Here is a 27,692-nt window from a genome sequence, read left to right as displayed (position 1 = left end):
GAAGGTACAAACATATGGTTTTGCATTACAGGAGCATAGATTGACAGATTATTTAGACCAAAGCTTCTTCTGAATTGAGCCCAGATCTTGAAAGAGTGTTTGACAACTGGATTTGTGGAAAATTTGCATAAAGGTTGAGGGAGAGGTAACTTTGTACACAGCAGAGAATGCAGAGAGGTAGATCTACATGACATATTCTCAAGTTTCAACCATTTCAAACTACTGTTGTGTGAAGAATGAGGCCAATATAGCATCTCGCGAATATTGGATGCCCAATAGTAATATTGAAAATTGGGAAGTGAGAGTCCTCCATTTTCCCGATGTCGTTGCAAAATATTTTTTGAGATGCGTGCACTTTTCCCATTCCATATAAATGAGACTAACTTGTCTATGTGTAAGAATAATGTTAGGAATTGTTAGGAATAATGGTATAGATTGGAATAGATATAAAAATTTGGGTAAAATATTCATTTTAACAATATTTATTCTGCCTCTGTTCGATTATATTTTTGTCCTTGTTTTATAGACTTGTTGTTTTTGTGTATATTTGTGTTCGCCTTGAGTATTTTTGGAGTAATTTTGTGTATTTATGCTGTCATTTGGTATACATTTCTGCCATTTTGTATATTTTTGCAGTCCAATTGTATTTTTGTCCTTGTTTTATATAGTTTTCTCTTATTTTTGTGTGTACTTGTGTTCGCCTTGTGTGTTTTTGGAGTAAATTTGTATATTTTTGCTGTCATTTTATGTATTTCTGCTGTCCGACTGTATTTTTGTCCTTGTTTAATTGACTCTTTTGTTGTTTTTGTGTATATTTGTGTCCACCTTGAGTGTTTTTGGAGTAATTTTGTGTGTTTTTGGAGTCATATTGTGTAGTTTTGGTGTGGTTTCAGAATGTTTTCTGTCAGTGTATATTTGTTGTCGTTTTGTATACTTTTCTGTTGTTTTTGTCCCTATTTGAAGTAGTTTTTTTGTATTTTTGGAGTCATTTTGTGTATTTTCTCTATTTCTGCTGTCATTTTGTATTTTTGTCATTGTTTTATAGACTCTTTTGTTGTTTTTGTGTATATTTGTGTTCGCTTCGTGTGTTTTTAGAGTCATATTGTGTAGTTTTGTTGTTGTTTTGTAACTTTTTCAGTTTTTTTTTTTCTTGTCAGTGTATATTTGTTGTCGATCTGTATACTTTTCTGTTGTTTTTGTCTATATGAAGTAGTTTATTTGTGTTTTTGGAGTAATTTTGTGTTATTTTGCTGTCATTTTGTGTATTTTTGCTGTCCAATTATATTTTTGTCCTTGTTTTATTTAATTTTCTGTTAATTTTGTGCACATTTGTGTTCGCCTTGTGTGTTTTTGGAGTAATTTTGTGTGTTTTTGGAGTCACAATGTGTCATTTTGTTGTTGTTTTGTAACGTTTTCTGTTTTTTTCTTGTCAAAGTGTTTATTTGTTGTCGTTTTGTATACTTTTCTGTTGTTTTTGTCCCTATTTGAAGTAGTTTTTTTGTATTTTTGGAGTCATTTTGTGTATTTTCTCTATTTCTGCTGTCATTTTGTATTTTTGTCCTTGTTTTATAGACTCTTTTGTTGTTTTTGTGTATATTTGTGTTCGCTTCGTGTGTTTTTAGAGTCATATTGTGTAGTTTTGTTGTTGTTTTGTAACTTTTTCAGTTTTTTTTTTCTTGTCAGTGTATATTTGTTGTCGATCTGTATACTTTTCTGTTGTTTTTGTCTATATGAAGTAGTTTATTTGTGTTTTTGGAGTAATTTTGTGTTATTTTGCTGTCATTTTGTGTATTTTTGCTGTCCAATTATATTTTTGTCCTTGTTTTATTTAATTTTCTGTTAATTTTGTGCACATTTGTGTTCGCCTTGTGTGTTTTTGGAGTAATTTTGTGTGTTTTTGGAGTCACAATGTGTCATTTTGTTGTTGTTTTGTAACGTTTTCTGTTTTTTCTTGTCAAAGTGTTTATTTGTTGTCGTTTTGTATACTTTTCTGTTGTGTTTGTGTATATTTGAAGTCTAACCCTAACCCACTCGTTGAGTGCCTGCTTCCCACGTTTATAATAACTTTTCATGAATCCTTTTTATGAAGGTCTACTGTCCCTGGTTCCAGTCCCACGCATGAACATAATTTGATTCTGTGGCATGATTAAAGTTAGTAAATGTAAATCCTGCTAATCCTCTGAGCTGGGATTTACAAAGTTGATCATCTGAGAGTTTGGGGCGTCCTCAAAAGTGAAGCTTCATTTGAAGATCTGCTTCATCAACACTTAAACACAAAGAGTTCCTCCAGTCTTCATCCTTTACCTTGTTCCTGCAATGATATTAGCAGTTAGCATTAATGCTAATTCAGCTTCAGTAATTTGCAGTAAATCCCTGTAATGCTGTCTCAGATGGACGAGGCTTAAATAGATACATGTAGATATACCGTATATGCCATTATTAAATACATGAATAAATAAATCACTTAATACCTAAATATATATATATATATATGTTTATTTATTCTTTTATATACACATGCACTACAGAACACACAACAAATTGTTATGCAGATGAGGGGACATATTTTATATATGCATTTTTTTCTCTTATTTTCAAAGATTTTGTTTATTGTTCTGCCATTTTTTGAGTCATATTTGTGTGTTTCACTTATTTTGTTGATTGTCTTGTTAATTTTTTCCTCATTTTGTATATTGTACTGTTATTTTTGTCTTATTTTGTAGTCATTTTGTGTGTTTAAGGATGATTTTTTTGTTGTTTGCCATTGTTTTGTGTAGTTTTGTAGTCATTATGTGTGTTTGTCTCTCAATTTATGTATTTGTGTTGTTGTGATTTGTGAAGTGAGGATGAATTTGGTGAGAAAAGTAGATAATTATTCTGGATGAACAGTATGTGGGGTTGCCAGGTTGGACTGAAGGGTTCCAGTTCACAAACTTCAGGAATGTCTGTTTTCTTTCCTTTGAGCTTCTTCCCAGAGCTGCAGACGCTCTGCTTTTCTGATGCAAAGGAGGAGTGAATAAAAGGCTTTCCTTTCATACCTCACCCTTTCCATTCAGCTCCAATGGATGAATGAATGGATGAACTACAGGGCAGCAACGGCTGCTTACACAGTTTACACATGCTTTTTTTAAAAAAAGAAATAAAAGTTTCAGCTTTTTCTGAAGAAGTCTGTGTCACATTTTGGTCTGTACGGACATTAATTAATTAATTTATTCATTCATTCGTTCATTCATGTGGTTATTATTGAGTTATATCATTCATTCATTAATTCATGCAGTTATTGAGTTATATCATTCATTCATTCATGCATTCATGCATTCATTCATGTAGTTATTATTGAGTTATATCATTCATTCATTCATGCATTCATTCATTCATACATTCATGTGGTTATCATTGAGTTATATTATTCATTCATCCATGTAGTTATTATTGAGTTATATCATTCATCCATTAATTAATTAATTAATTAATTAATTAATTAATTAATTCATTCATTCATTCATTCATTCATGTATTCATTCATGTAGTTATTATTGAGTTATATCATTCATTCATTCATTCATTCATTCATGTGGTTATCATTGAGTTATATTATTCATTCATTCATGTAGTTATTATTGAGTTATATCATTCATTCATTCATGTGGTTATTATTGAGTTATACAATTCATTCATTATTCATTAATTCATGCAATTATTATTGAGTTGTCATTCATTCATTCATTCATTCATTCATTCATGCAGTTATTATTGAGTTATGTCATTCATTCATTCATGTAGTTATTATTGAGTTATGTCATTCATTCATTCATTACCTCATTGAGCGCCATTCACGTCTAAGACATGAATTGTGTGGGGTTGCTAGGAGACAGTGTGACGAAGTTCTCAGGTGATTATCTAACTTGTACCATGATGTAGTGACCAACTGGTGCCATGTCTGTGGCAGCACCTTTGAATGAGAGATCACTGTGATGGGCAGAGGAAGAGGAAAACGGCGCTACGAGAGTTGATGCTGAAGTTCCCAGCAGCTCACAGCAGCGCACACTCAACCAGAGCATGTGTGGAACTAAGTGGACTATTGAGAGTGTCGCGATGGTGAGATAAAACAATCAAAAAAAGGGGGCAAGTGGTGACACTCGGCATGTCCGGGATGAGGAGGAAGTTGCGTGCGTGGAGTCTGACAGACTGACGGGGGAGAGACTTGGAGGACAGCCAAAATACAGTAAGCAAACCATTCAACTCTGTCCTAGATAGCAAGATAATAATCATTTTGCGATCAAAAGCCCAGTCTCAGTGTTGTTTTTGTAATTTTAAAGTCACGATTAGATTTTTTCAGAAAAATAGCCGTTTTTCTCAGCTTTTTGTCACAAACTGGCGATTTGTGTAAAACTCGCCTCTATTCAACTGCAGATTAACAGATTCACGAACAAAACAAGCTAGAAACAAAATAATTTTTTCTGATGAAGGTGGAGAGTCTAATCTTTCAGAATCTGTTTCAGAGGTGTCAGATTGTCATAGGACAAAATATTCTGTGGGTCTTTAAAAAGCAGTCAAAAATGCTCTAAAATGGCTGGCACTGAATGAGTTAATGTAGTTATTATTAAGTTATGTTATTGTCATTCATGCAGCCAATATTGAGTTATCCATTCATTAAGTCATTCATGTAGTTATGATCGAATTACATGATTGATTCATTCATGTAGTTATTGAGTTTTAACATTCATTTATTCATTCATGTAGTTATTTTTGAGTTATATCATTAATTAATTAATTCATTCATTCTTAACCAACATCAGATCAACTGTACATCAACGTATTGATCAACATTTCAATAATCTATTGATCCATATCATTCATTCATTCATTATTGAGTTACATCATTTAATTGTTTACTCATTCATTGAGTATTGATCAAGTTTACCTGATCGTGTTTGGTCCCGCCCCTTTCTGACGTCACCGTCCACCTCCAGCAGTCAGGCACAGACGTGAGAACAGTCGGTTGGTCAACGTGCGTTGTTCTCCTCGTTCTCCTCCGTTATGTTCAGTAAACTTCCACCACCTGGATTTTGAAGCACGTTTATTTGATGATTTTGTTTCACGTGGACGTTTCAAACCAATGCCGAGGGAAGCAGCGAGGCCGTGGGAAGCAGAAGCCCCGGATCAGAGGCTCGGAACACCCGCCGCTCCGCTCCGTGTCCACTCGGTGTCCGCTCAGCTGCTGCTGCTGCTGCTGCTACGGAGGTTCGTTCATTTTTCAGCTCATTTAACATGTTCTCCTCTTTTTTCTTCCCCTGCAACCATTTACTTCGTATTAAGTATGATTTATTCCTAAATACAGCATGTGTGAGGGAGTTCGGTTACACTGTTATGATATTTAATACTGTACTTTATGTGCTGGGGACTGTTAATTGCTAAACATAGTGACTTTTCATTGTGTTTAATGATAGTTAGTTACTGAGCTTTACTGCTCACTAACGTATATAAACATGTTGTAAAACATTTTAAATAAACCAAAATGCACATTTAGATTTTATCCATCAGGTTTTCAAGTAATAATATGTATCTTCTTAAAATAACATTTGGATGGATTTGACTTTAACATCGAAGCTGTTGTTATTTTTGAGGCAACATTACCTTTCAAAATATAATATCTATAACACATTCCAAAACCAAATAATGATTTTTTTTTTTTTTTATAGATAGATTTAATCATTATTTCGTTTTTACCATCCTTTTTTAATCACTTGAATGCATTTCCTTTAATTGTGGAGTTAATTTGAAAATGTACCTTTCAGTTTTTAAAGCTAAATTATAAATTACATTAAAGAATGTTATTATACACTGAAATTAAATGTTTCATAATCAGAACAGCTTTTATCATTAAAATATTTGAATAGAATAACACAGTATAAGAAATTAAAACAACATGTATTGATGAAGTAAATGTTTTATTTAATATTTTTGATTAATATTTAAGTTATAAAAGATATTTAGGTTTAATTGTTGTTGTTTTTACTATATATATATATATATATTTTTTTTTTAATTTTTTAATTTATTTATTTTTTTATTTTCTTGTTGGTATTCTTTTATTTCTCCTATTACTCTTATCAAACTGGGAGTTCTGGGTGTTTATAGAGAAGCAGATGGAGTAAATGATTCACTGACAGCCCAGCCAATCAGCTCACCCGATAATCCCTCTGTCCTTTTCCTCGCCCTCCCATCGTCTCCTTCCATTCTTCTTCTTTGCTATTTTGGCCTCTTGATTGTTATGGTGATTATAACATGAAATTTCCTCTTTGATATTAAATGATTTTATATAATTATCATTACTTTGTTCATATTTAACTGACCTACACGTGTTAAACAGCGTTGACTAGACCTGGGTAACTGGCGGCCCGGGGACCACATTTGGCCCTTGGTCTAAATTTGTGCAACCCCCAAATTAAACTCTCAAAATGACTCCAAGAATATACAATGCGACAACAAAAATGCTAAAAAAAAAAAATCCTACGAAATAACAGAAAAATACACAAAAGTACAACAAAAATACATAAAAATAACTTGGAAAACAAAGCAAGAACAAAAATGCACAGAATGACAGAAACAAAGAGAAAATTACCACAAAAACTGCATAAACACATAAAATACACTAAATACACAAAACTCCAACAAAAACACACAAAGTAAGAGAAACATACAAAACGAATTGAAAAACACAAAATGACAACAGAAATACTAAAAAATTAAAATAATGAAATAACAGAAAAATACACAAAAGTGCAACAAAAATACATAAAAATAACTTGGAAAACAAAACAAGAACAAAAATACACAGAATGACAGAACCATATGGAAAAGGACAACAAAAAGACTCCTTAAACACATAAAATACACAAAAGACACAAAATGACAACAAAAATACTAAGAAAAAAACAAACTACGAAATAACAGAAAAATACACAAAAGTATAACAAAATACATAAAAATAACTTGTAAAACAAAGCTACAACAAAAATATACAAAATTCCTCATAAAAAACAAAAATACACAGAATGACTCATAACAAACAAAAATACACAAAATTACACTTAACAAACAAAAATTCACAAAATGACTCATAACAAACAAAAATACACAGAATGACTCATAATAAACAAAAATACACAGAATGACTCATAATAAACAAAAATACACAGAATGACTCATAAACAAAAATACACAAAATGACTCATAATAAATAAAATACACAGAATGACTCATAATAAACAAAAATACACAGAATGACTCATAACAAACAAAAATACACAGAATGACTCATAAACAAAAATACACAAAATGACTCATAATAAACAAAATACACAGAATGACTCACAATAAACAAAAATACACAAAATGACTCATAACAAAACAACACAAATACACAGAATGACAGAAACATATTGAAAAGGACCACAAAAAGACTCCTTACACATATAAAATACACTACAATATGCTAAAACACAAACTCCAACAAAAACACAAAGTAAGAGAAACATGTTTTTTTTGGAGTCATATTGTGTATTTGTGCTGTTATTTAGCATTTTTTGGAGTAATTTTTTTGGATTTCTGTTGTTGTTTGCTTAATTGTTAGTACTGTGGGTTTGTAGTCATTGTTTTTACGTTTTTCTTGTCTATTGGTGTACTTTTGTTGTAATTTTCTGTAATTTTGTTGTAATTTTCTGTATAGCTGTTGTCGTTTTGTGTAATTTTCTGTCATTTTGTACATTCACTTTTGGGGCCACATTAAGTTAGACAGATGGTCGAATGTGGCCCCCGGGCCGCCACTTGCCTATATCTGGTCTAGGGAACGTGATCGTTATTTTTTTTGAGCAGTAAAGCCTAAACATACTGTACATCATAGTATTTAAATGTATTTTGGTCCTGCTGTCAGAAAGCACGTACTGTAATGCCTTTTTTCTGTTGAAACTTGATGAACACAAACTGTAGTTTAGCTGATTTTGAGTGACTTGGATTACTCTAGTGAAGGTGACGTTCTGCTCTGTGGATCAGACGCACTGAGGATGTTTTTCCTCTTGGTAGGAGCGTTCAGCCTGTTGGAAACAGCTGTGACGGAGACAAGTGGCTGTAAGAAATGTGAGGGCAACCTTCAGTGAGGATTAAAGATGGCCGACGCTCGGCTAATGAAACGTTGTGCCAAACAGCCTGAAATGAGATGATTGGGGGGGGGGTCACAGCAGCGCTCTGCAGCTCACTTCTAAAGTCTACAGAACCTTTGATGTTCACTTTCACTTTTCTGTTCACGGATACAGAGCCTCTGATTGTCTGTTTCAAAACTTCCCAAATTCTGTTTCAGGGTTTACCCAGTTCCATTTTTTACAGACGTATGAAGAATAGATCTGTTCCTGCTCTTTGTCACAGACGTATAAAGAATAGATCTGTTCCTGCCCGTTGTTACAGACGTATAAAGAATAGATCTGTTCCTGCCCTTTGTTACAGACGTATAAGGAATAGATCTGTTCCTGCCCTTGGTTACAGACGTATAAAGAATAGATCTGTTCCTGCCCGTTGTTACAGACGTATGAAGAATAGATCTGTTCCTGACCTTTGTTACAGACGTATATGAATAGATCTGTTCCTGCCCTTGGTTACAGACGTATAAAGAATAGATCTGTTCCTGCCATTTGTTACATACATATAAAGAATAGATCTGTTCCTGGCCTTTGTTACGGACGTATAAAGAATAGATCTGTTCCTGCTCTTTGTCACATACGTATAAAGAATAGATCTGTTCCTGACCTTTGTTACAGACGTATAAAGAATAGATCTGTTCCTGCCCTTGGTTACAGACGTATAAATAATAGATCTGTTCCTGCCCTTTGTTACAGACGTATGAAGAATAGATCTGTTCCTGCCATTTTTTACAGACATATAAAGAATAGATCTATTCCTGCCCTTGGTTACAGACGTATGAAGAATAGATCTGTTCCTGCCCTTTGTTACAGACGTATAAAGAATAGATCTGTTCCTGCCATTTGTTGCAGACATATAAAGAATAGATCTGTTCCCGTCCTTGGTTATGGACATTTAAAAGAATAGATCTGTTCCTGCTCTTTGTTACGGACGTATAAAAAATAGATCTGTTTCTACCCTTTGTTACATACATATAAAGAATAGATCTGTTCCTGCCCGTTGTTACAGACGTATAAAGAATAGATCTGTTCCTGCCATTTGTTACATACATATAAAGAATAGATCTGTTCCTGGCCTTTGTTACGGACGTATAAAGAATAGATCTGTTCCTGCTCTTTGTCACATACGTATAAAGAATAGATCTGTTCCTGACCTTTGTTACAGACGTATAAAGAATAGATCTGTTCCTGCCGTTTGTTACAGACGTATAAGGAATAGATCTTGTCCTGCCCTTTGTCACAGACGTATAAAGAATAGATCTGTTCCTGCTCTTTGTTGCAGACATATAATCAATAGATCTGTTCCTATTGAAGACTGATTAACTAATTGTACCGGTGAGAGATATGACAGCTCTCTGGGTATATTGCACATTTACCCAATACGTCTATAATTAATGGACTGCATAAGGTAAATGCTATATTTTGGTGACCTTTGTATATAGAGGCACTGTCAGTGCAGGGTCAAAGGGTCAATTTGTCTTCTGGCATCTATAGTAAATAGAAACATTGTCCCTTTGGAGTTTTAAACTCGCCACGGCCGCCGCCTGATGAAAGCTAGCTTGGTGTTTGTTGTGTTTTCAGTGGGACTGCTGAGTGAGTGACAGTTATCAGCTCATGTCATGGTGGCCTGTGCTGCTTTAATCAGATTAAAACAGCAGCGTTAGCCTGCAAAAATGCTAATATTCCCGCTGTTGCCACTCAAGTCTTGGTGCAAAAACATAATTCCTGACTGCGTAATCTGATTACACTGCTCTGCTGACCGAGTGTTTTCAAATTGAATCACAGCCCAAATCTGACAAGGAAACTGTTACCACGGTGGATGGAATAAAATGTGAACAAGTGGTGTATCTTCTGTGGTTACCGTAACTCGCCATTAATCTTTTTGTTACATGCATTAGCAAAATTTAATTCAACAGGAGTATATAATGTCCACTTTCATTCCAAATGTATTGAAATATGGGTTCACGGTGGCTTAGTGGTTCGCCTCACAGCAAGAAGGTCATGGGTTCAAGCCCTGGGGTGAACACTTGGGTCCTTTCTGTGTCTCTTGTTGGGTTTCCATCACAGGATGTTTGGAAAATAAAAGTGATATTTCCAAATGTCAACAAAGTATAACTGCGCATTGAACATGTTACCATTGAACGTTGTTTTGGGGAGGAGCCTAGCAACTCCTGTGAAATCTCATCCCGTGAGATTTTGCAGCTGAAAGATGGACGTTTAGAACCTCCTTATAAAACTCTGTATTCCGTTGTTTCACATCTAATGTGGCACTAAAAAATTAAGTACAGTATAATGCTAAGAAATGTCCCGGTCTCCTCTTCTGTCTACACGTACCGCGTCATGTTTACTCGGAGAGAAGGGGTCATGTGACCTGGTTTGTCACGTTCTGTGACGTGGGTTTGCGGAGAAAGTGTTTCCATCGAGCTTTTGCGTCACATTTTCATATTGAAACGTCTGAAATTTCTCCTAATAAAAGCCTTCAAACTTTTTAGCGATATTTGAGTTTTTTTCCCCGAAATTCAGGTGTTTCAGTTACCAGTTTTATTGCGCTTTTTAGATTTTGCGCTTTTCCAAGGGTAATGCAAACACAGCTTATAGACCCTTTAGTTGTTTGTAATTGTGAAGTATTTTGTTGGTCGGGGCTTATTCTGGAGGCAAACCACCATATATATATAAACACTAGATGACTTACCCGCGCTGTTAGACAATGGGGAGCGACGTAGCAACGTGGCGGCCATCTTACCTCAGACAGCTGGCCCCACTCATTACATCGATGTCAATGTGCATGTACTATTTAAATAACCATAACTTGCTCAGTTTTCAACCAATTTTCAAACGGCAAGCAGCAATTTCAACATGTACAAGCATCCTATGTCATACCTACATATAATAAGGTTTGTAATAAGGCAAACCATTTGTAAATCCATCAATATTTCATCGAGTTAAGGGTATTTTTGTTTAAGCTGATCACTTACCTTCCAACAGCTACCGTAGAACGTCAGTTGTCTGAGGTAAGATGGCCGGCGTTGAGCTACGCTGGCGAATTTATATGTATCAATGCTTTAGCCAGCGGCGTTTCCTGTTTTTGCCTCAAGCCACATCACTCGTGATGTGGGCCATTAAGGGGTCTATAAAGTCTCTAAATTGTACAGTAGGACGGAATGTGCATGTGAGTGGTGTCAGGTTCTGTTTAGTTTTAATTGTCTGTAGCCTTTGTGGTTCTTTTTTTTTCTTCTGTGGTGCTTTCACACTAGCACTATCTGGTCCGTTTGAAGTGGCCTCGAGTTCGGATCACCTGCAACTTCAGTTCGTTTGGGCTGGTGTGAAAGTAGATTCATGTTATGGCATTGCTTTTTAGTTTTATAAGACTCACCACTGTGACATAAAGCCTATAAATAGTAGAGCAGTGTTTCTCAAATGGGGATACGCGATGGCACTAAAGGGGGTACTTGAGAGAGAGAGAAATTAACAAATTAAATCATTAAAAATATTGGGTTTTGTAATGTGTATTTTAGTCAAAAATGATAATCACTAAATATTACCAGCAACTCACAAAACTACAACAAAAACACAAAATAAGAGACAAATATACTGAATAATTAAAAGAACAGACAATAAACAAAACAACAACAAAGACCACACAAAATGAGAGAGAAACGCAAGATCTCTACAAAATACACAAAAATAACAGATAAAAATACAAAACAACATAAGAAACATACAAAACGACACCAAAAACACACACACGGGTGTACTTGAGCCAAAGTTTGAGAACCACTGGTGTAGAGGATGGATAACTAATGGTTGAATTGATGTTCTTTATGTTTCCTTCAGATGCTGATCTCCTGGTGATTCTTTAATGGCTGCTCACAGAATCGTCCGAGTGAGCACAAACAGTTACCGCGGCGATCAGCTTTTTCCTCGCTGTCGGTCTGAAGGGACGCTCATCGACGTCAGCCAAGCCCTCGACAATGTCAAAGGTCTGTGTATCACCTGCTTTTATTTTGAAGGTCTGTGTTTTATCCTCTTCAATTCAGCCCCTCGCCTTCTCGCTGATAAATAATTCAGTAGAAAAATGTTCTCGTTCTTTGTTTACATGCTCCACATACGCTAATGAGCCGCGCTAAAAATAAGCCTCATCCTACACTGTGAACATCTGATGCAAACCTCAGGCTCACTCACGTCTTACACACAGAGGCTGTTTCTGACATGTAGGACTCAGACAGTGTTTGGTTTGCATGTTCTCCCTGTGTGGGTCTGAGTTTTTCATGTTAAACAAAGTCAGTTTGTAACAAATTTCTCAAACTTTTTTTGGTATTCCCCACTTTAAACGAAGGTGAACTTTCAAGCCTCAACTGTGCCCCCCCCCCACGAAATAATCCACGTTTCCATATGTATTGAACAGGGAACAAGTAACATCATATTTTATAGTGAATCAAAAACAAAATTAAGCTGATCACTTGCATAAAAACAAAATGTAGAAGTGAAGCAGTCAAAAATACAGGAAATAACCAAACATCTGTGACGAAAAGCTTAAGAAAATATATTTTTTAAAATCAGCTATTGAAAGTTTGTTTATTGTTCTGCTTCACCTCATATGCAGATGTAAATAATTATTTTTGCACTTTAGTTCCACGTTACATTTTGTTCCCGGTTCCATATCTAATGCAATTTAATGTTTTTCTTATTATTACTTTCTTTGTGTGTAGGCATTTTGTTTAGTGTCCATGATATTTATTGTCAATGAAGAAAGCTCTTTAAGAAGATTGGCAAGCAATTGAAAATGTCCTCCTGTTTGTCGTGCCCCACCTGTCATGTCTCCATTCCTCACCAGGGGGGCGTGCCACCAACTTTGAGAATCGCTGATGCAACACATAGAATAACAGCAGAAATACACAAAATATATACGAAACGACAGAAAAATGCTCAGAATTATGTGAAAAAAATCCACAAAAAACTGAAAAGAAAAAGCACAAAACAACAAAAAGCACACACACTCTTTGTTGTTCCTGTGTTAATGCTCAGATTGGCCATTTTTCTAAATGCTGACATGAATGTTGATCACGTGACCCTCAGATTAGATGAAATCAAATTTTTGTGGCCCCGTTGTGTTAAAAGCTGCCCATCATGTCATTAAAAATATCCCTTTCTTTGCTTGGCAGTGCCTTCTCCTAGTGCCCTCCACTTGGACACCTCTGTCTCGTGCGAATCTGCACAGGAAGTGGTCGCCATAAAGGATTACTGTCCGAGCAGCTTCACCACACTGAAGTTCTCCAAAGGCGACCGCCTCTTTGTGCTGGACACGTCCGGTGGCGAGTGGTGGTATGCACACAACAACTCAGAGATGGGCTACATCCCGGCCGCCTATGTACAACCGCTCAACTTCAGGAACTCCTCGTTCAGCGACAGCGGGATGGTGGACAGCCTCGGAGAGGGAGGGGACGAGTTTGGAGCTCTTGGGGAGTGGAAGTCCTCTTCCTTTTCCATGAATCCTTTCATCGTTGACCAGCTCTGTGAGGATGTAGCAATGAGAAGCTCAGTGGATCTCCTCCTCTTTGACAACAACCACCAGATGGAAGCCAAGCTGCACAGGGACAAACGTTCCCACAGTCTCTCAGAGCTGTCCGTCTTGCAGGCACAGTCAAATCCCACCTTATTGTCCTCGGGCTTCTTCACAGGCATAACGGCTCCTTCACCGGAGCAGTTTCAGAGCAGAGAGGACTTCAGGACTGCGTGGCTGAACCACAGGAAGCTGGCCAGGTCCTGCCACGACCTGGAGTCGCTCGGTCAGAGTCCGGGATGGGGACAAACACAGCCAGTGGAGACCAACATTGTGTGCACGTTGGACAGTAATGGTGGTGTTGTTCAACTCCCTGACACCAACATCAGCGTGCACATCCCTGAGGGCCATGTCAGCCATGGAGACCACCAGCAGATCTCTATGAAGGCCTTACTGGACCCACCATTGGAGCTAAACAGTGACCGCTGCTCCTCAGTTAGCCCTGTGGTGGAGCTGAAGCTCAGCAACATGGACACCAAGTCCTTCATCACGCTGGAGATGAAAGTGTCTGTTTCTGTGAAGAAGGAGAGCTTTCACGCCGCGGAGGTGCTCTGTGTTCGTAGTGATTGCAAAGAAGGGCCTTACACGGCCATCTCCAAGGCCTACGTCTACAAGGACACCGTGCAGGTTCACCTGGACAGCCTGGAGCCATGCATGTACGTCGCTGTTGTGGTGACATCACAGTATCTCACGCGCAACATGACCGTCTGGGACCATGTCCAAAGGAAGGTCACCGTGGGCGTGTACGGGCCCAAGCACATCCATCCGTCCTTTAAGGCTGTCATCACAATGTTCGGCCACGACTGCGCACCCAAAACCCTTCTGGTGAACGAAGTGGGCCGCCAGACTTCGACCACGACGCCCGTGTCGCTCCAGCTGTGGGGGAAGCACCAGTTTGCACTGCAGTACCCTCAAGACCTGCAGGTGGGGCTTTACTCAAACATGTCCAACTACCAGGTGAAAGCGGGCGAAGGCGCTGGCATCATCCGAGGCTTTCAGGTCAAACTGGGGAAGGTCAGTCGGCTTCTCTACATGATCACATCTCTGGACCCCGACCAGGTCTCAGACTTCACGCTCAGGGTTCAAGTCAAGGACGACTTGGACTGCATCCTCACTCAGTTCTGTGTCCAGACTCCGCCGCCGCCTCCAAAGAGCACGGCAAGGATCATTGGCCAGAGGAGGTTCCTGAAGAGGAAAGAGGTGGATAAGATCGTCCTCTCGCCGCTTGCCATCACCTCCAAATACCCAACGTTTCAGGAGCGTTGCGTCACCAGCCTGAAGTTTGGTAAGCTGATCAAAACAGTGACCCGGCAGCACAAGAACACGTACCTGCTGGAGTACAAGAAGGGAGACGTCATCGCTTTGCTTAGCGAGGAGAAGATCAAGCTGCGAGGACAGCTGCGCACCAAGGAGTGGTACATTGGCTTCTTTCAGGGCAAGGTGGGGCTCGTTCACGCCAAAAATGTCCTCGTCCTCGGAAAAGTCAAGCCCGTCTATTGGTGTGGTCCAAACCTGACCACGACCACACTGCTGGAGCAGATCCTCAAGCCATGCAAGTTCCTCACATACATTTATGCCACGGTGCGGACGGTTCTGATGGAGAATGTGGGGAACTGGAGGACGTTCGCGGACGCCCTCGGCTACGGAAACCTTCAACTGAACTACTTCTGCCGCACCGAGCTGGAGAACGAAGCGGAGAAGGTGGCGTCAGTCCTGGAGAAGCTGAAGGAAGAGTGCACCAACGTGGAGAGCAAGGAGAGGAAGTCCTTCCAGAGGGAACTCATGATGGTGAGTAAGGAACAGAAGCACTGTCCAAGCATTAACTGGGTTTACATCACCGCTACTCAAGTAACTAATCATACATGTGTTGTAATGTTTTGGCTCTGAAGATACTCACTCGCGACCTAAAGGTCCGTGACGCACGACTTGAAAATCTACTGTATCTCCTAAACTCTCTAGTTCTGAAGCTTTTACTTTGAAATACAAGCATTCACATGTTCCTATAAACTGGATTTATTCATACAAACACCAAAAGAAGAACTTTGTGTTCAAAGTAAACATAAGATTCTATGCTTTTGACAGGAAAGTGAGAAGTTGATAATAGGCTGAAGCTTTCTGAACATCTGGATCAATAAGAAGGCAATTCAATTCAAAATCTCTCTTTTTTGGTCTGGACTAATCCAAAAGAGGGTATTTTTTCCTCATAGCGCAGCTCTTTAAATGATCAATAAATCTCTAAATATTGTATTTAGTTAGCTGTTTGATATATTGTACAGAATACATCAAATTTACATTTGTGTAGGAAATATATTTTCCTATCTTTTCTAAAACATCAATCATATCCAATAGTATTCTAACCTTTTTCTATGCATCAAATATGATCTCTGTACTGAAGAATTCTGAGACACTGCAGCAAATTTTTCCCATCGCCGTGAGAAACTCTTGTCTTCAAAGCCTCTTAATGAACACAGCGCTCTTTGTTAGCTCAAGATCCACAAAATCTGTCATTAAATCTGCTGCGTGGGGAACTCTGGGATTTGTTTCTCCTGGCTCACACAGGTTTGGATGCCTCGCTTCAGGGAAATAACACCAGCTTCTATTTGTTGTTTTGTAATCAGAAAAGATGAAACCCCTTTTATTCTGTAATGATAAGATGTAGATGAACACAGAAAAGTGGTCTGGACACGATACATTAAAAATCTGTCATCTATAACATGTATAGAACTGTGAGTGTCATAAATATGAAAAACAGTCCCACAACAAGAACGTTTTTAAACGATCATTGTTTGGATGAGAAAAGCACAAAAACCGCGGCACAATTTTAACCTACCTTGCGTTACAAGGTTTTATTCAAACTGCGCGATACAAAACTTTAAAGCCTTTATTCAACCTCATTAAACAGCACCTGGACGTCAACCCACAGGTTAGCATCAGTTAGCATCTGTCTATAAAAGAAGCAGATCTGTGGAGCTTCCGTTCATGCGCTGGTGGATGATGCGTGGTTGCTATGGTAACGTAACATAAGGGAATCAGAATCGGTAAGTTTTTATTGTCATGCGTGTTTGCACGTACAGGGAAGTAGCTTTTGGTGTTTTGGATGCAAACATGGAACAAATACACAAATCTTCCCACAAGTCTACAACCATCTCCATCCATCCATCCATCCATCCATCCATCCATCCATCCATCCATCCATTCATGACTTAGTTGTGCATTCAGCCTTTCGGTGATTATGAAGGAACTTTGATTTCCAAGCCGTATTTGTTGACTTTTTGGATGGAGGAATAAATGTCGCCAAAAACAAGTTTTATTCTGTGAAAATAAGCTACTAAAAGCTAGGGCTGCTCAATTAATCGAAATTCAATTACGATTTGGATTTTTACACCCAACGATTACAAAAATAACATGATCAAGAAAAAACTATAAATAAAAAATAAATAAATATATATATATATATATATATACTGTATATATATATATATATATATATTTTTTTTTACATATGTTTTATTTGCTAAATAAAACAAACCCACTATTTCGGACATCTACAAATAATAGAGCTTGGTACACACATGTTGTTTAATCCATGCACATGCAAGATTTTATTTATGTTTAAAGAATATATTTCATGTTTTTTTTGTACAAAAAATTAATAACTTTTTGGTTGACAAATAATTGTTTGAATAATCGTGATTTCAATTATGACTAAAATAAATGTGATTATAATTTTTTCTATAATCGAGCAGCCCTACTAAAAGTCTCTAAATCCAAAGGACGAGCCCCTTTTCGCTCTGTCCTTGCAGTGGGTTTCTACCTGACAGGTGAGCATCTGACACCACCTCAGCATATCTGTTTACAGCAGAGCTCCAGTTACAAAATGAGAGCTTTTGTCAGCGAGTAAAGAGCCAGGAGGTCGTAACGTGAGGAGAGCGACTCCACTGCGAGGATTAGGGTGCATCAAACCCCACAATGTTTGGAAATCAATCTGATCAAAATAAGAAGCCTTGCAAAATATTTGGTAAATCAGTTTATGTTTATAGGGTCCACATCAAGGTTGAAATGTTCACATATGCCCCGTTATGAGTAATTTTTACATTTAAAATAGCATTTTCGTTATTTATTTGCTGGAATAAATGATATAGAAATGGAAAAAATGTATTATGCTTTCGATATTGAAGCCTAAAAAGCACTATTGACACATTTACACAATTAGCATCATGAATTAATGATCTAGCAGTAATTTGTCATTTCTGTTTTCTTATGTTTTTCAGGAAAACAACAAAATAATGAATATTTTCTGTTATTATTGGTGTTTTTTTTAATGTTTTTCACTGGCTTGTTGGACCCCATAAACAATAATAGAATTGTCTAATATTTTGCCTGGTTTTCTTTTTTGGTATTGGAACAAATTTAGATTACAGATGAAAAGTAGCCCTTGGGCGAACAAACATTTTTTTTTAATAACATACCATTTTTTTTGGTATAACAAACATTTTTGTAAGAAATGTTTTTTTTTCTTAATTAACATTATTATTGTAACAATCATTTTGTAATAAACCTTTTTAATAACGTACTGGTTCTTTTTTTGGTAATTAACATTATTATTGTAACAATCATTTTGTAATAACAATCATTTTGTAATAACAAACATTTTTTTAATAACATACTGGTAGTATGTTATTAAAAAAATGTTTGTTATTACAAAATGATTGTTACAATAATAATGTTAATTACCAAAAGAAAACATTTATGCCAAAAACGTTTGTTATAACAAAAAAAACGGGATGTTATTAAAAAAATTTTGTTTGATTGTTGCAATAATAATGTTAATTACCAAAAAAAAATATTAGAAAATTTTTGTACTTTACACTGGTATTGTAACAATAATTTTACAATAACAAACATTTTTTAAATAACATACTGGTAATTTTTGTTATAACAAACATTTTAGTAATAAATGTTTGTTTTTTTTTGGTAATTAACGTTATTAACCTAACAATCATTTTGTAATAACAAACATTTTTTAATAACATACCGGTTCTTTTTGTTATAACAAATGTTTTTGGTAATGTACATTCTTGTCGCAACAATCATTTTGTAACAACAAACTTTTATGTAAAAAGTAATATTTTTGTAATAACGACCATTTTTGGATCAACATTTAGTTTTTTTCTCGACTTCTAAGTAAAAATGCACATGTTGTTGCAGTCAAATCAATCAGATGGTGAATAAGTGACTGTGTTGTGCTCACGTATTTGTAAATCTCACCGCACGTCACTGATTGACACTTTCAGTAATCTTTCAGACAAAGCTCTCCCCATCCTGACCTGCTTTACAAATCCTGTCTCACCTCTCTGACTAAACTAATCCTGCTCCACTGACCTCTAAAGTTAGACTCCAGCTGACTCAGCAGACTGAGGGCGACTCAGCCAAAAGGAGTGATTTTGTCCTCTGAGACTGGAAAACAGTGGAGAGTTCAACCGCTCAGCTTTTTGTTTTCCTGACTTTCATTTATTTCACTTATAAATACAGTATATTTTGGTTTATATCTTATTTTATTTCTACTTTGTCAGCTTTTTTGCATCACCGGCATTACGTACAAAAATAAAGATTAAAAAAAAACAGCTCAACTTCAGTAATGGAAAAAGTCCCATATTTATTTTAACATTTCAAACAGCAGCACAGATCTTTTGTTCAATATCGGTGTAAAATCAGATACTGATGTCAACCGATATTACATTTTTATGGGAAATATCGGCCGTCTCTAATATATTGCTTCATAGACCTTACAGCGTTTATTTAATTTATTTATGACACACTTCATGGTAAAAGCCACGGTACACTCGTGGAAGCTGTGAAGTACCCTCGCTCCTATTGATCGCGTGGTGTTAATAATTGATCAAATAAGCAGTTAGTGAGCTGAGCTATTGTTGCAGCTTTGGTTTCCCCTTTCACTGCTACCATCACCAGAAAACACTCAAACACACTTCTCATTGAGTGTTGCTGAACAACACTCAAATATTACATTTTTTTTGCTGCTATTTTCAAGTGTTTATTTTATAAAACCTGCTGTATGTTGCAATTGTCTGCTTAAAGTCTACTTTACAAACAAGAACCTGCCGATGAGGTTTGGGATTTTTAAAAAGCAGATATATCTGCCTATAACCGATATAGCAGCCATATTTGAACTTAAGCCTGACCGATTATTTGGCTAAAAGTTGCCAGAAACTATCCAGATTAAACTCCTGCATCAATGAATCATTCAAGCTCTATTACAAACAGTATACAAAACAATAGATAACTAGAATATTTGCATTTCCTGAAGAAAATGCAAGTGAGGATGCAGCTGCTGCATGAGATAATTCAGAAGACCCATCCATCCAACCATTCTAGGGCTGGGCGATTTTGCCTAAAAAAAAAAATTCAGATTTTTTTTTAAAATAAGAATTCGATTTTCGATTTTTTTTTTTTTAATGCGCTTAAAAATTACTGCAGGCATCAGATATATTGTCAAAAGTGCAACTTTATTGCTGTGATAGTCCTCAAGAGGTAAAATGCATAGAACAATCAATCTCAATCTCAATCTTTTATTTGTTTAGCGCCAAATCATAACCAATGGTATCTCAAGACACTTTACAGTAGAGCAGTCTTAAGGATGGACTCTTCATTTTATGGATACAGACATATGCATATATACGTATATACACATGCATATGTATCCCACACCCAACATGAATTCATCCCAAAATAAAAAGTAAACGAGGCTCTGTCATTGAGCAATTTCAAGCTTTAACCCAAGTTTATGCAAAAGTGCAACAGCAACTTCACAGTAGCTCAAATTTTCTGATTTTGAAATCAGATAACTACATATTCTATAACATATAACATTACAATTAAAAAAATAATAAACTCTTCCCTTAGCTTCTCAACGTAGTGTGAATAACAAATTAAACATGCACATATAGCCTTCTCAAATGGTAAACAAATGTTCACATCGGAACGCGAAAAGGTCTGAAATAACTGTGGTGGGAAAAAAATAAAATATTAAAAAATAAATAAATGAATACATTTTCAAACTCGAATTTGTTTTTATCTACAAATTCGATTAATTTTCCCGCAATCAAGGAAAATCGGAGGCCCTAGAATGGGACAACAGTGGATGATCATTTATGCAGAAGTTCAATGCAACACAGAGGCCAAATCTGACTAACACAGCGTGGTTCAAAGACGTTTTAACATTTTGATTTCAAATTTCCAATTATTTTAGGAATAAAATTGACTGTGTTTTTGCAGTCATTTTGTTGTTGTTTTGTGTATTTTTCTCTCTTTTTCTATGGTTTTGTTGTACGTCTTTGTAGTTTAGGGTTGCTAAATCAAAACTTGTTACATGTAAATGGTTGTGGAAGAATCCAAGAAATACGATCTGATTGTCTCTTTCTTTGCTCCATCAGGCACTGCTAAAGATGGACTGCCAAGGACTGGTTGCCAGGTTGGTACTTGACTTCGTCCTGTTGACCACAGCGGTGGAAGTGGCACCCCGGTGGAGGGAGCTCGCTGAAAAATTAGCCAAAGTGTCGCGTCCACAGATGGAAGCCTACGAGGCTCCTCATCGCGACAAAAACGGCATGCTGGACAACGAGGTGAGATAACGTTTTTTTCTAACGCTTTTATTAATGTTTGATCTTTCAAAAATAATAAATAAAAACAGACAGGTGTGTTAGAAAGCAAGAAAGACTGAAAAACCATTCTGTGATGGGCCAAGAAGGATCAAAGATCAACGATTTGGTTTTGGTGTTCCACAGGGATCTGTTCTTGGTCCTTTTTTATTTATATCTAATCTATTAAAAGAAACATATTCAAACAGAAACTCAAGAAAATGAGAGATAAACAAACACAGAAATATTCTATGTTGCTTCCAAAGACTCTGATAATAATATTTGTTTTTTTACCCAAATCCCCGCCCTCAAATCTCTGTTATTTTACCTTCCTCCTCTCATTTTTACTCTCTACTTCCACCCTTTTTTATTTACAAATCCCACCAATCATCCCTGTGACCCCTTACCTTCACCCTTAACCTCCACTCCATCACCAAAACCTCGTCCTCTCGTCAGTCGATGTGGAAGCCGGCCTATGACTTCCTGCTGACGTGGGCGGCCCACGTGGGTGACAGTTACCGAGATGTGATCCAGGAGCTCCACCTTGGCTTGGACAAAATGAGGAACCCCATCACCAGGAGGTGGAAACACTTGACAGGGACGCTGATCCTTGTTAACTGCCTGGACTCGCTGCGCAGCGCCGCCTTCTGTCCCACTGGATACGGAGACTTTGCCGTGTGAACGGTTTTTGGTTCTTGGAGATGGATGCGAGTTTGGATTGAATCTTTAAGGGTTGCTACAGCACATTTTTCTGGAACAGGAGACACAAACAGACCTGTGTTTTGGATATTTTTTGATGCTATACTTTCTGCATGGACTCGTTCCACAGCGCCACCTTCTGTTTTCTGTTTCATGGAGATTTATCCAGGGCCACTTTGGATTTCCTACTGGGATTATAGTTTTGACCATAATTTGGGATCTTTACCCTCTTCTTGTATGTTATTGGTTGGAATACCATATTTTCTTCTCTTTATCTGCTCATGTATGTTACTGCACTTGGACATTGACGCCATCGTCATATTTTGGATTTTATGTTCAAAACTAAAAAGACTGAACTTGAGACAACTTCATTCATCATTTTTGACAGCAGTGTGTTTGCTTGAGCTCGGTTTGCCAAACAGACAACAATCATAAGCTGTGCTTTGATACTCGAAGCTTAGATAATCCACAGTGTTGCTGTGTTTGCTTATTTTCTGTCAGCAGCTCTTTTGTCATGAATCCACATTTGCAGTATTTATACTACTCTAGAAAGGAATAAATAACACTTTTAGAGCAACCTTAGGCTTTAAAAGCTCACCTCCTTATATGTTATTTCAGGATTTGTCACAGGAATACCTTTCTAAACAAGTATTACAAGAATTTTATACCAGACGATGGGTTTTCTCTGTCCTCGGGAGCTCATGAACTAATTTTCTTCAAGCTCAAATTTGGTGAAATAGGGTGTTACTAAATAGAAGATGCCATGATTTCTTTGAAAATCATATTGCTGCTTTTTACCACTTGATAGCAAACTCCTTTAGTCTCAAGGCAAATGCCACAGATGGCTGTAATTGTTCCCGTATTGGAAAAATCATCTCAACGACCTCATTTACAGTCAAACATGTGTAAAACATTCAATAACAATCATAGAATAAACAAGTCACAATGCTTCTCTGAACATTTTCAATCCATGCAAAGTCGTAGTGTTTCCAGCTCAGGGTTCTCGCCAGCGCTGTTGAGTGTAGAGGCCCCCAACGTTGTAACTTTGCTGTTGTTCAGTGCCCTCAGGGTTATGTATGTTGCTGATAGCGGTAGTCGTAACATAGCAGAGCCTCCTCAGGCAGAGGCCTTGGTGAATGCTATCAGTATACGATGGTATCTGGCCTGTTTAGGGCAGTCTGACCAGAACTAACCAGGAGTGAATCAATTAAACTTCATAACGCAATAATATTCACAGGCTTAATTCCTACGCATTCAGTCCTAAAATCACTTTCTCATCCACATGCTTAGGTATAGCTTAGCTTAGTCTTCATTTTGTTGACTAAATTTTATTAAGGAGACTATGTTTAGTTGGAAAAAAAATACAAAATGTATTTTTATTTTCATTTACTAATAATATTTAACAAAACTATAATTTCGTCACATGTGACGAAATCCAATCAGAACCCATGTGATCATGTGGTCTTTTGCGTTGATCGCTTCAAATATGTCTGTGTGTTTACAAACATTAATACCATCCAATATCAGGTTGACCAATGGGAATTAGAGAATATCTTTAAAAAAACGAATATACAGTATATGTAACAGATTTGGTCGACTAAAATCTTGATGACATTTAGTTGACTAAAACTAGACTATAACTGAAATAGTCGTGGTGACTACATTTTGCTGTCAACATTAACACTGGCCTAGCTCGGCGGTGTCTTTTTTTCATTGATTCCTGAATGAGAAAGAAGTGTTTTCATTGGTTCTTTCACCGTTTCTCATGCTTGGAGTTTATACCATTGTATTCACATCTGAAAACAATTCAGTGTTTCTTTTTTTCTTCTTTTTAAGTCAATAAAAACACAAATAAACGTGCTGGAAATAGTTCATTGAAAAGGAAAGAACATAGAGGACACATTTTGGCTGTTGATGCGTGAAATGAGCATGGAAAGCTATAGTCAATCGATGGAGAGAATGTGTGTGTGTGTGTGTGTGTCATTGATCTCACCCTGACGACTTAAAGAGGAAATCGATTAGGAAGGACAATATCTCCTTTTCTTTTTCACACTGAAGATTCAGACTGTAAGTGAGCAGACCTAATGACAGCTGATAACGACTGAAAATAACTCGTGTTTCACAAACCATCAGATAACCAACAACCGGCAACTTTGGTTGGCCATTAACCAGTTTTATTTGTTAAAAAAAAATTAAAAAAAATCTCCCCGAGTGCATTAGTCACAGATGTAGAAATAATAGATCTGTTCCTGTCCTTTGTCAGAGAAGTGTAAATAACAGATCTGTTCCTAAATATACAAACAGGGTGTACATGGTCTATTTTTTCTTTTATTCTTTATTATTATTATTATTATTATTATTATCATTATTATTATTATTATTATTATTATTATTGCCAGTGCAGGAAACATAATAATTATTATTGTTTTTAAGATTAAGAACCTCAGAAATGCAGTTTAAACCAACTGTTTAAAGTCTGTGAAATTAAATAAACACAAACATCAAAGATTTAATTTGAAGTTTATTTTTGTAATAAAATAACGTTGCTGCCATCTACTGGAGTGTGTGGGCGCGCGTGTGTCTGCTCCTCACTCTGGGTAAAAACCACACCTCTGTGTGTGTGTGTGTGTGTGTGTGTGTGTGTGTAGCTTTGTGTCACTTGTGCTGCTTCTGCTTGTTGAACAGGAGCTGCTGCTTGTGCTTGTCGTTGTTGTTGTTGTTGTTGTTTTTCTTCCATCATTTGTTTGTGGAGTTTGTTTGCGAGGAAAACATGAGTTTGTACACACGCCGTCCATTCACTCCTCCTCCTCTGTCAGAGCTGGTGTCCACCATCGGACCAACAGGTACGTCGTATATGACATTATTTACATTTATTACATGTATTAAAAATAATAGATCATAGATGAGGTTATGTATTTTTACCATTATGTTGTATATTTTTCTGTATTTTTTTGTGTATAGCTTATTGTTTTGTGTATTGTTGTCTTTTGTTGTGGTTTGAGAGTCATTTTGTGTATGTGTATATTTTCTCTCATTCTGTGTTTTTGTTATTTTTTGTTGTTGTGTGTTGTTTTTTTGTGTGTTTACTCCGGAGGCCGGACAAATATAGACCGAGGGCCGCATGTGGCCCCCTGCCTCCAGTTGCTCATGTCTCTATTAGATGGTCATAAATAAACAAGAAGAATACATTTCTACAACTTGTAAAAAACCAACTGTAAAACATGATATTCTGCATGTGAAATATTTATTTTATCAATTATTCAAAGATTTGTTAAAATAAATCAACATAAATATTCATGTTTATTTTTACTTGTTTAAGAATAAATGAAAAATCATCAGCCTTTAACTTAACAGTCAGTAATTTAAACTTGATACGACAATTAGAACCAATAGTCGACCTGGTATTATAGCCACAACCCTTTACCCTCTGAAGCGCCGCTACGTGCTAAGCTAACCAAACTTGAGTTTGGTTAGCTTAGTAACCAAACTGGTCGCTACGTGTTAAGCTAACCTAAACACGAGGGACTGGTTGCTACGTGCTAAGCTAACCCAAACATGAGGGATTGGTTACTACGTGCTAAACTAACCCAAACATGAGGGATTTGTTGCTATGTGTTAAGCTAATTTAACATGAAGGACTAGTCGCTACGTGCTAAGCTAACCAAACATGAGGGATTGGTCGCTACATGTTAAGGTAACCTTAACATGTAGCTAACCTTAACATGTGTGACTGGTCGCTACGTGTTAAGCTAACCTAAACAAAAGGGACTGGTTGCTACGTGCTAAGCTCACCAAACATGTGGGACTGGTTGCTACATGCTAAACTAACCAAACATGAGAGATTGGTCGCTACATGTTGAGCTAACCTTAACATGTGGGACTGGTCGCTACGTGTTAAGCTAACCTAAACACAAGGGACTGGTTACTACGTGCTAAGCTCACCAAACATGTGGGACTGGTTGCTGCATGCTAAATTAACCCAAACATGAGGGATTGGTTGCTACGTGCTAAACTCACCAAACATGAGGGACTGGTTGCTACATGCTAAACTAACCCAAACATGAGGGATTAGTGGCTATGTGTTAAGCTAATCTAAACATGAGGTACTGGTTGCTACGTGCTCAGCTATCCAAACACGAGGGATTGGTTGCTATGTGTTAAGCTCACCTAAACATGAGGGACTGGTTGCTACGTATTAAGCTAACCAAACATGAGGGATTGGTTGCTATGTGATAGGCTAACCAAACATGAGGGATTGGTTGCTATGTGCTAAGTTAACGAAACATGAGGGATGTTTACCAAGTGCTAAGCAAACTCAAACACGATGGACTAATCGATACATGCTAAGCTAACCTAAACAAGAGGGACTGGTTGCTACGTGCTATGCTAACGAAACATGAGTGATTGGTTGCTGCATGTTAAGCTAACCAAACATGAGGGATTGGTTGCTATGTGTTAAGCTAACCTAAACATGAGGGACTGGTTGCTATGCGCTAAAATAACCCAAACATGAGTGATCGGTCGCTACGTGTTAAGCTAACGAAACATGAGCGATTGGTAGCTATGTGCTAAGTTAACGAAACATGAGGGATGTTTACTACGTGCTAAGCAAACCCAAATATGAGGGACTAATTGCCACGTGCTAAGCTAACCTAAACAAGATTGACTGGTCGCTACGTGCTAAGCTAACGAAAACATGAGTGATTGGTTGCTACATGTTAAGTTAACCAAACATGAGGGATTGGTTGCTATGTGTTAAGCTAACCTAAACACGAGGGACTGGTTGCTACGTGCTAAACTAACCCAAACATGAGTGATTGGTTGCTACGTGTTAAGCTCACGAAACATGAGCGATTGGTCGTTACGTGTTTAGCTAACGAAACATGAGAGACTGATCGTTACGTGTTAAGCTATCGAAACATGAGCGATTGGTCGTTACGTGTTTAGCTAACGAAACATGAGAGAAGGTTTACTACGTGCTCAGCAAACCCAAATATGAGGGATTATCACTACGTGCTAAGCTAACCTAAACGAGATTGACTGGTCGCTACGTGCTAAGCTAACCAAACATGAGGGATTGGTTGCTATGTGTTAAGCTAACAAAACATAAGTGACTTCATTTAACCATGTATTTATTAATCAAACAAAACATTGATATATCTTAACTTTTAAAGAATAAAAGGAAAGAACAGCTTTTCAACATATTTCTTCATGTGTACTTTCGGTTTGCGTCATGTGTCCTTTAAAACAGTATTAAAGTGTACTAAATTCACAAACTAGTTATTCTAAATGCTTTCAGAGTTTGACATTTCTAGGATATGGCTTTGAAACATTTGAGTTTTAAACTTTGGGAATATTCCTGTGTATTTTTATTTATTTTTTATTCTTATTGATGGTTGAGTTTAAACTGATCACTGGTAAACATGCTGCGTGTGTTTTATGTGTTGAATCCTCCAGTTGGTCTGCAGGGAGTGTCTTATCAGAGTGGGTCCGTCACTGTGGAGATAACACCCTGTTTCCACAGCAGGGACGTTCATCCACACCTCAATGTCTCCTGAAAATACACACAAATACACTCACTGA

General features: G+C 37.0%; 1 protein-coding gene and 1 long non-coding RNA gene across 2 annotated transcripts in view; one reads left to right on the top strand and one right to left on the bottom strand.

Moving 5' to 3' along the window:
• The first annotated feature begins 4,975 nt into the window (after positions 1 to 4,975).
• LOC114476302 (SH3 domain-binding protein 4-A-like) lies at positions 4,976 to 23,444 on the top strand. Its single transcript, XM_028467668.1, has 5 exons — positions 4,976 to 5,244; positions 12,030 to 12,175; positions 13,358 to 15,543; positions 21,207 to 21,395; positions 21,867 to 23,444. Exons 2-5 carry the CDS (start codon positions 12,055 to 12,057, stop codon positions 22,089 to 22,091), a joined length of 2,721 nt encoding a protein of 906 aa, XP_028323469.1. The 5' UTR covers positions 4,976 to 5,244; positions 12,030 to 12,054; the 3' UTR covers positions 22,092 to 23,444.
• Positions 23,445 to 25,714: 2,270 nt separating this feature from the next.
• The window catches only part of LOC114473686 (uncharacterized), a 41,042-nt gene continuing 39,064 nt past the window's right edge, over positions 25,715 to 27,692 (bottom strand). Inside the window, exon 3 of the long non-coding RNA XR_003675284.1 lies at positions 25,715 to 27,663. This is a non-coding gene — a long non-coding RNA (uncharacterized LOC114473686). The remainder of the gene's footprint in view (positions 27,664 to 27,692) is intronic.

Source organism: Gouania willdenowi, chromosome 2 (assembly GCF_900634775.1).
Source record: "Gouania willdenowi chromosome 2, fGouWil2.1, whole genome shotgun sequence".
NCBI classification, from domain to species: domain Eukaryota; kingdom Metazoa; phylum Chordata; class Actinopteri; order Blenniiformes; family Gobiesocidae; genus Gouania; species Gouania willdenowi.
The sequence above is the reverse complement of the archived record's forward strand: the minus strand, read 5'-3'. Positions and strand labels throughout refer to the sequence as shown.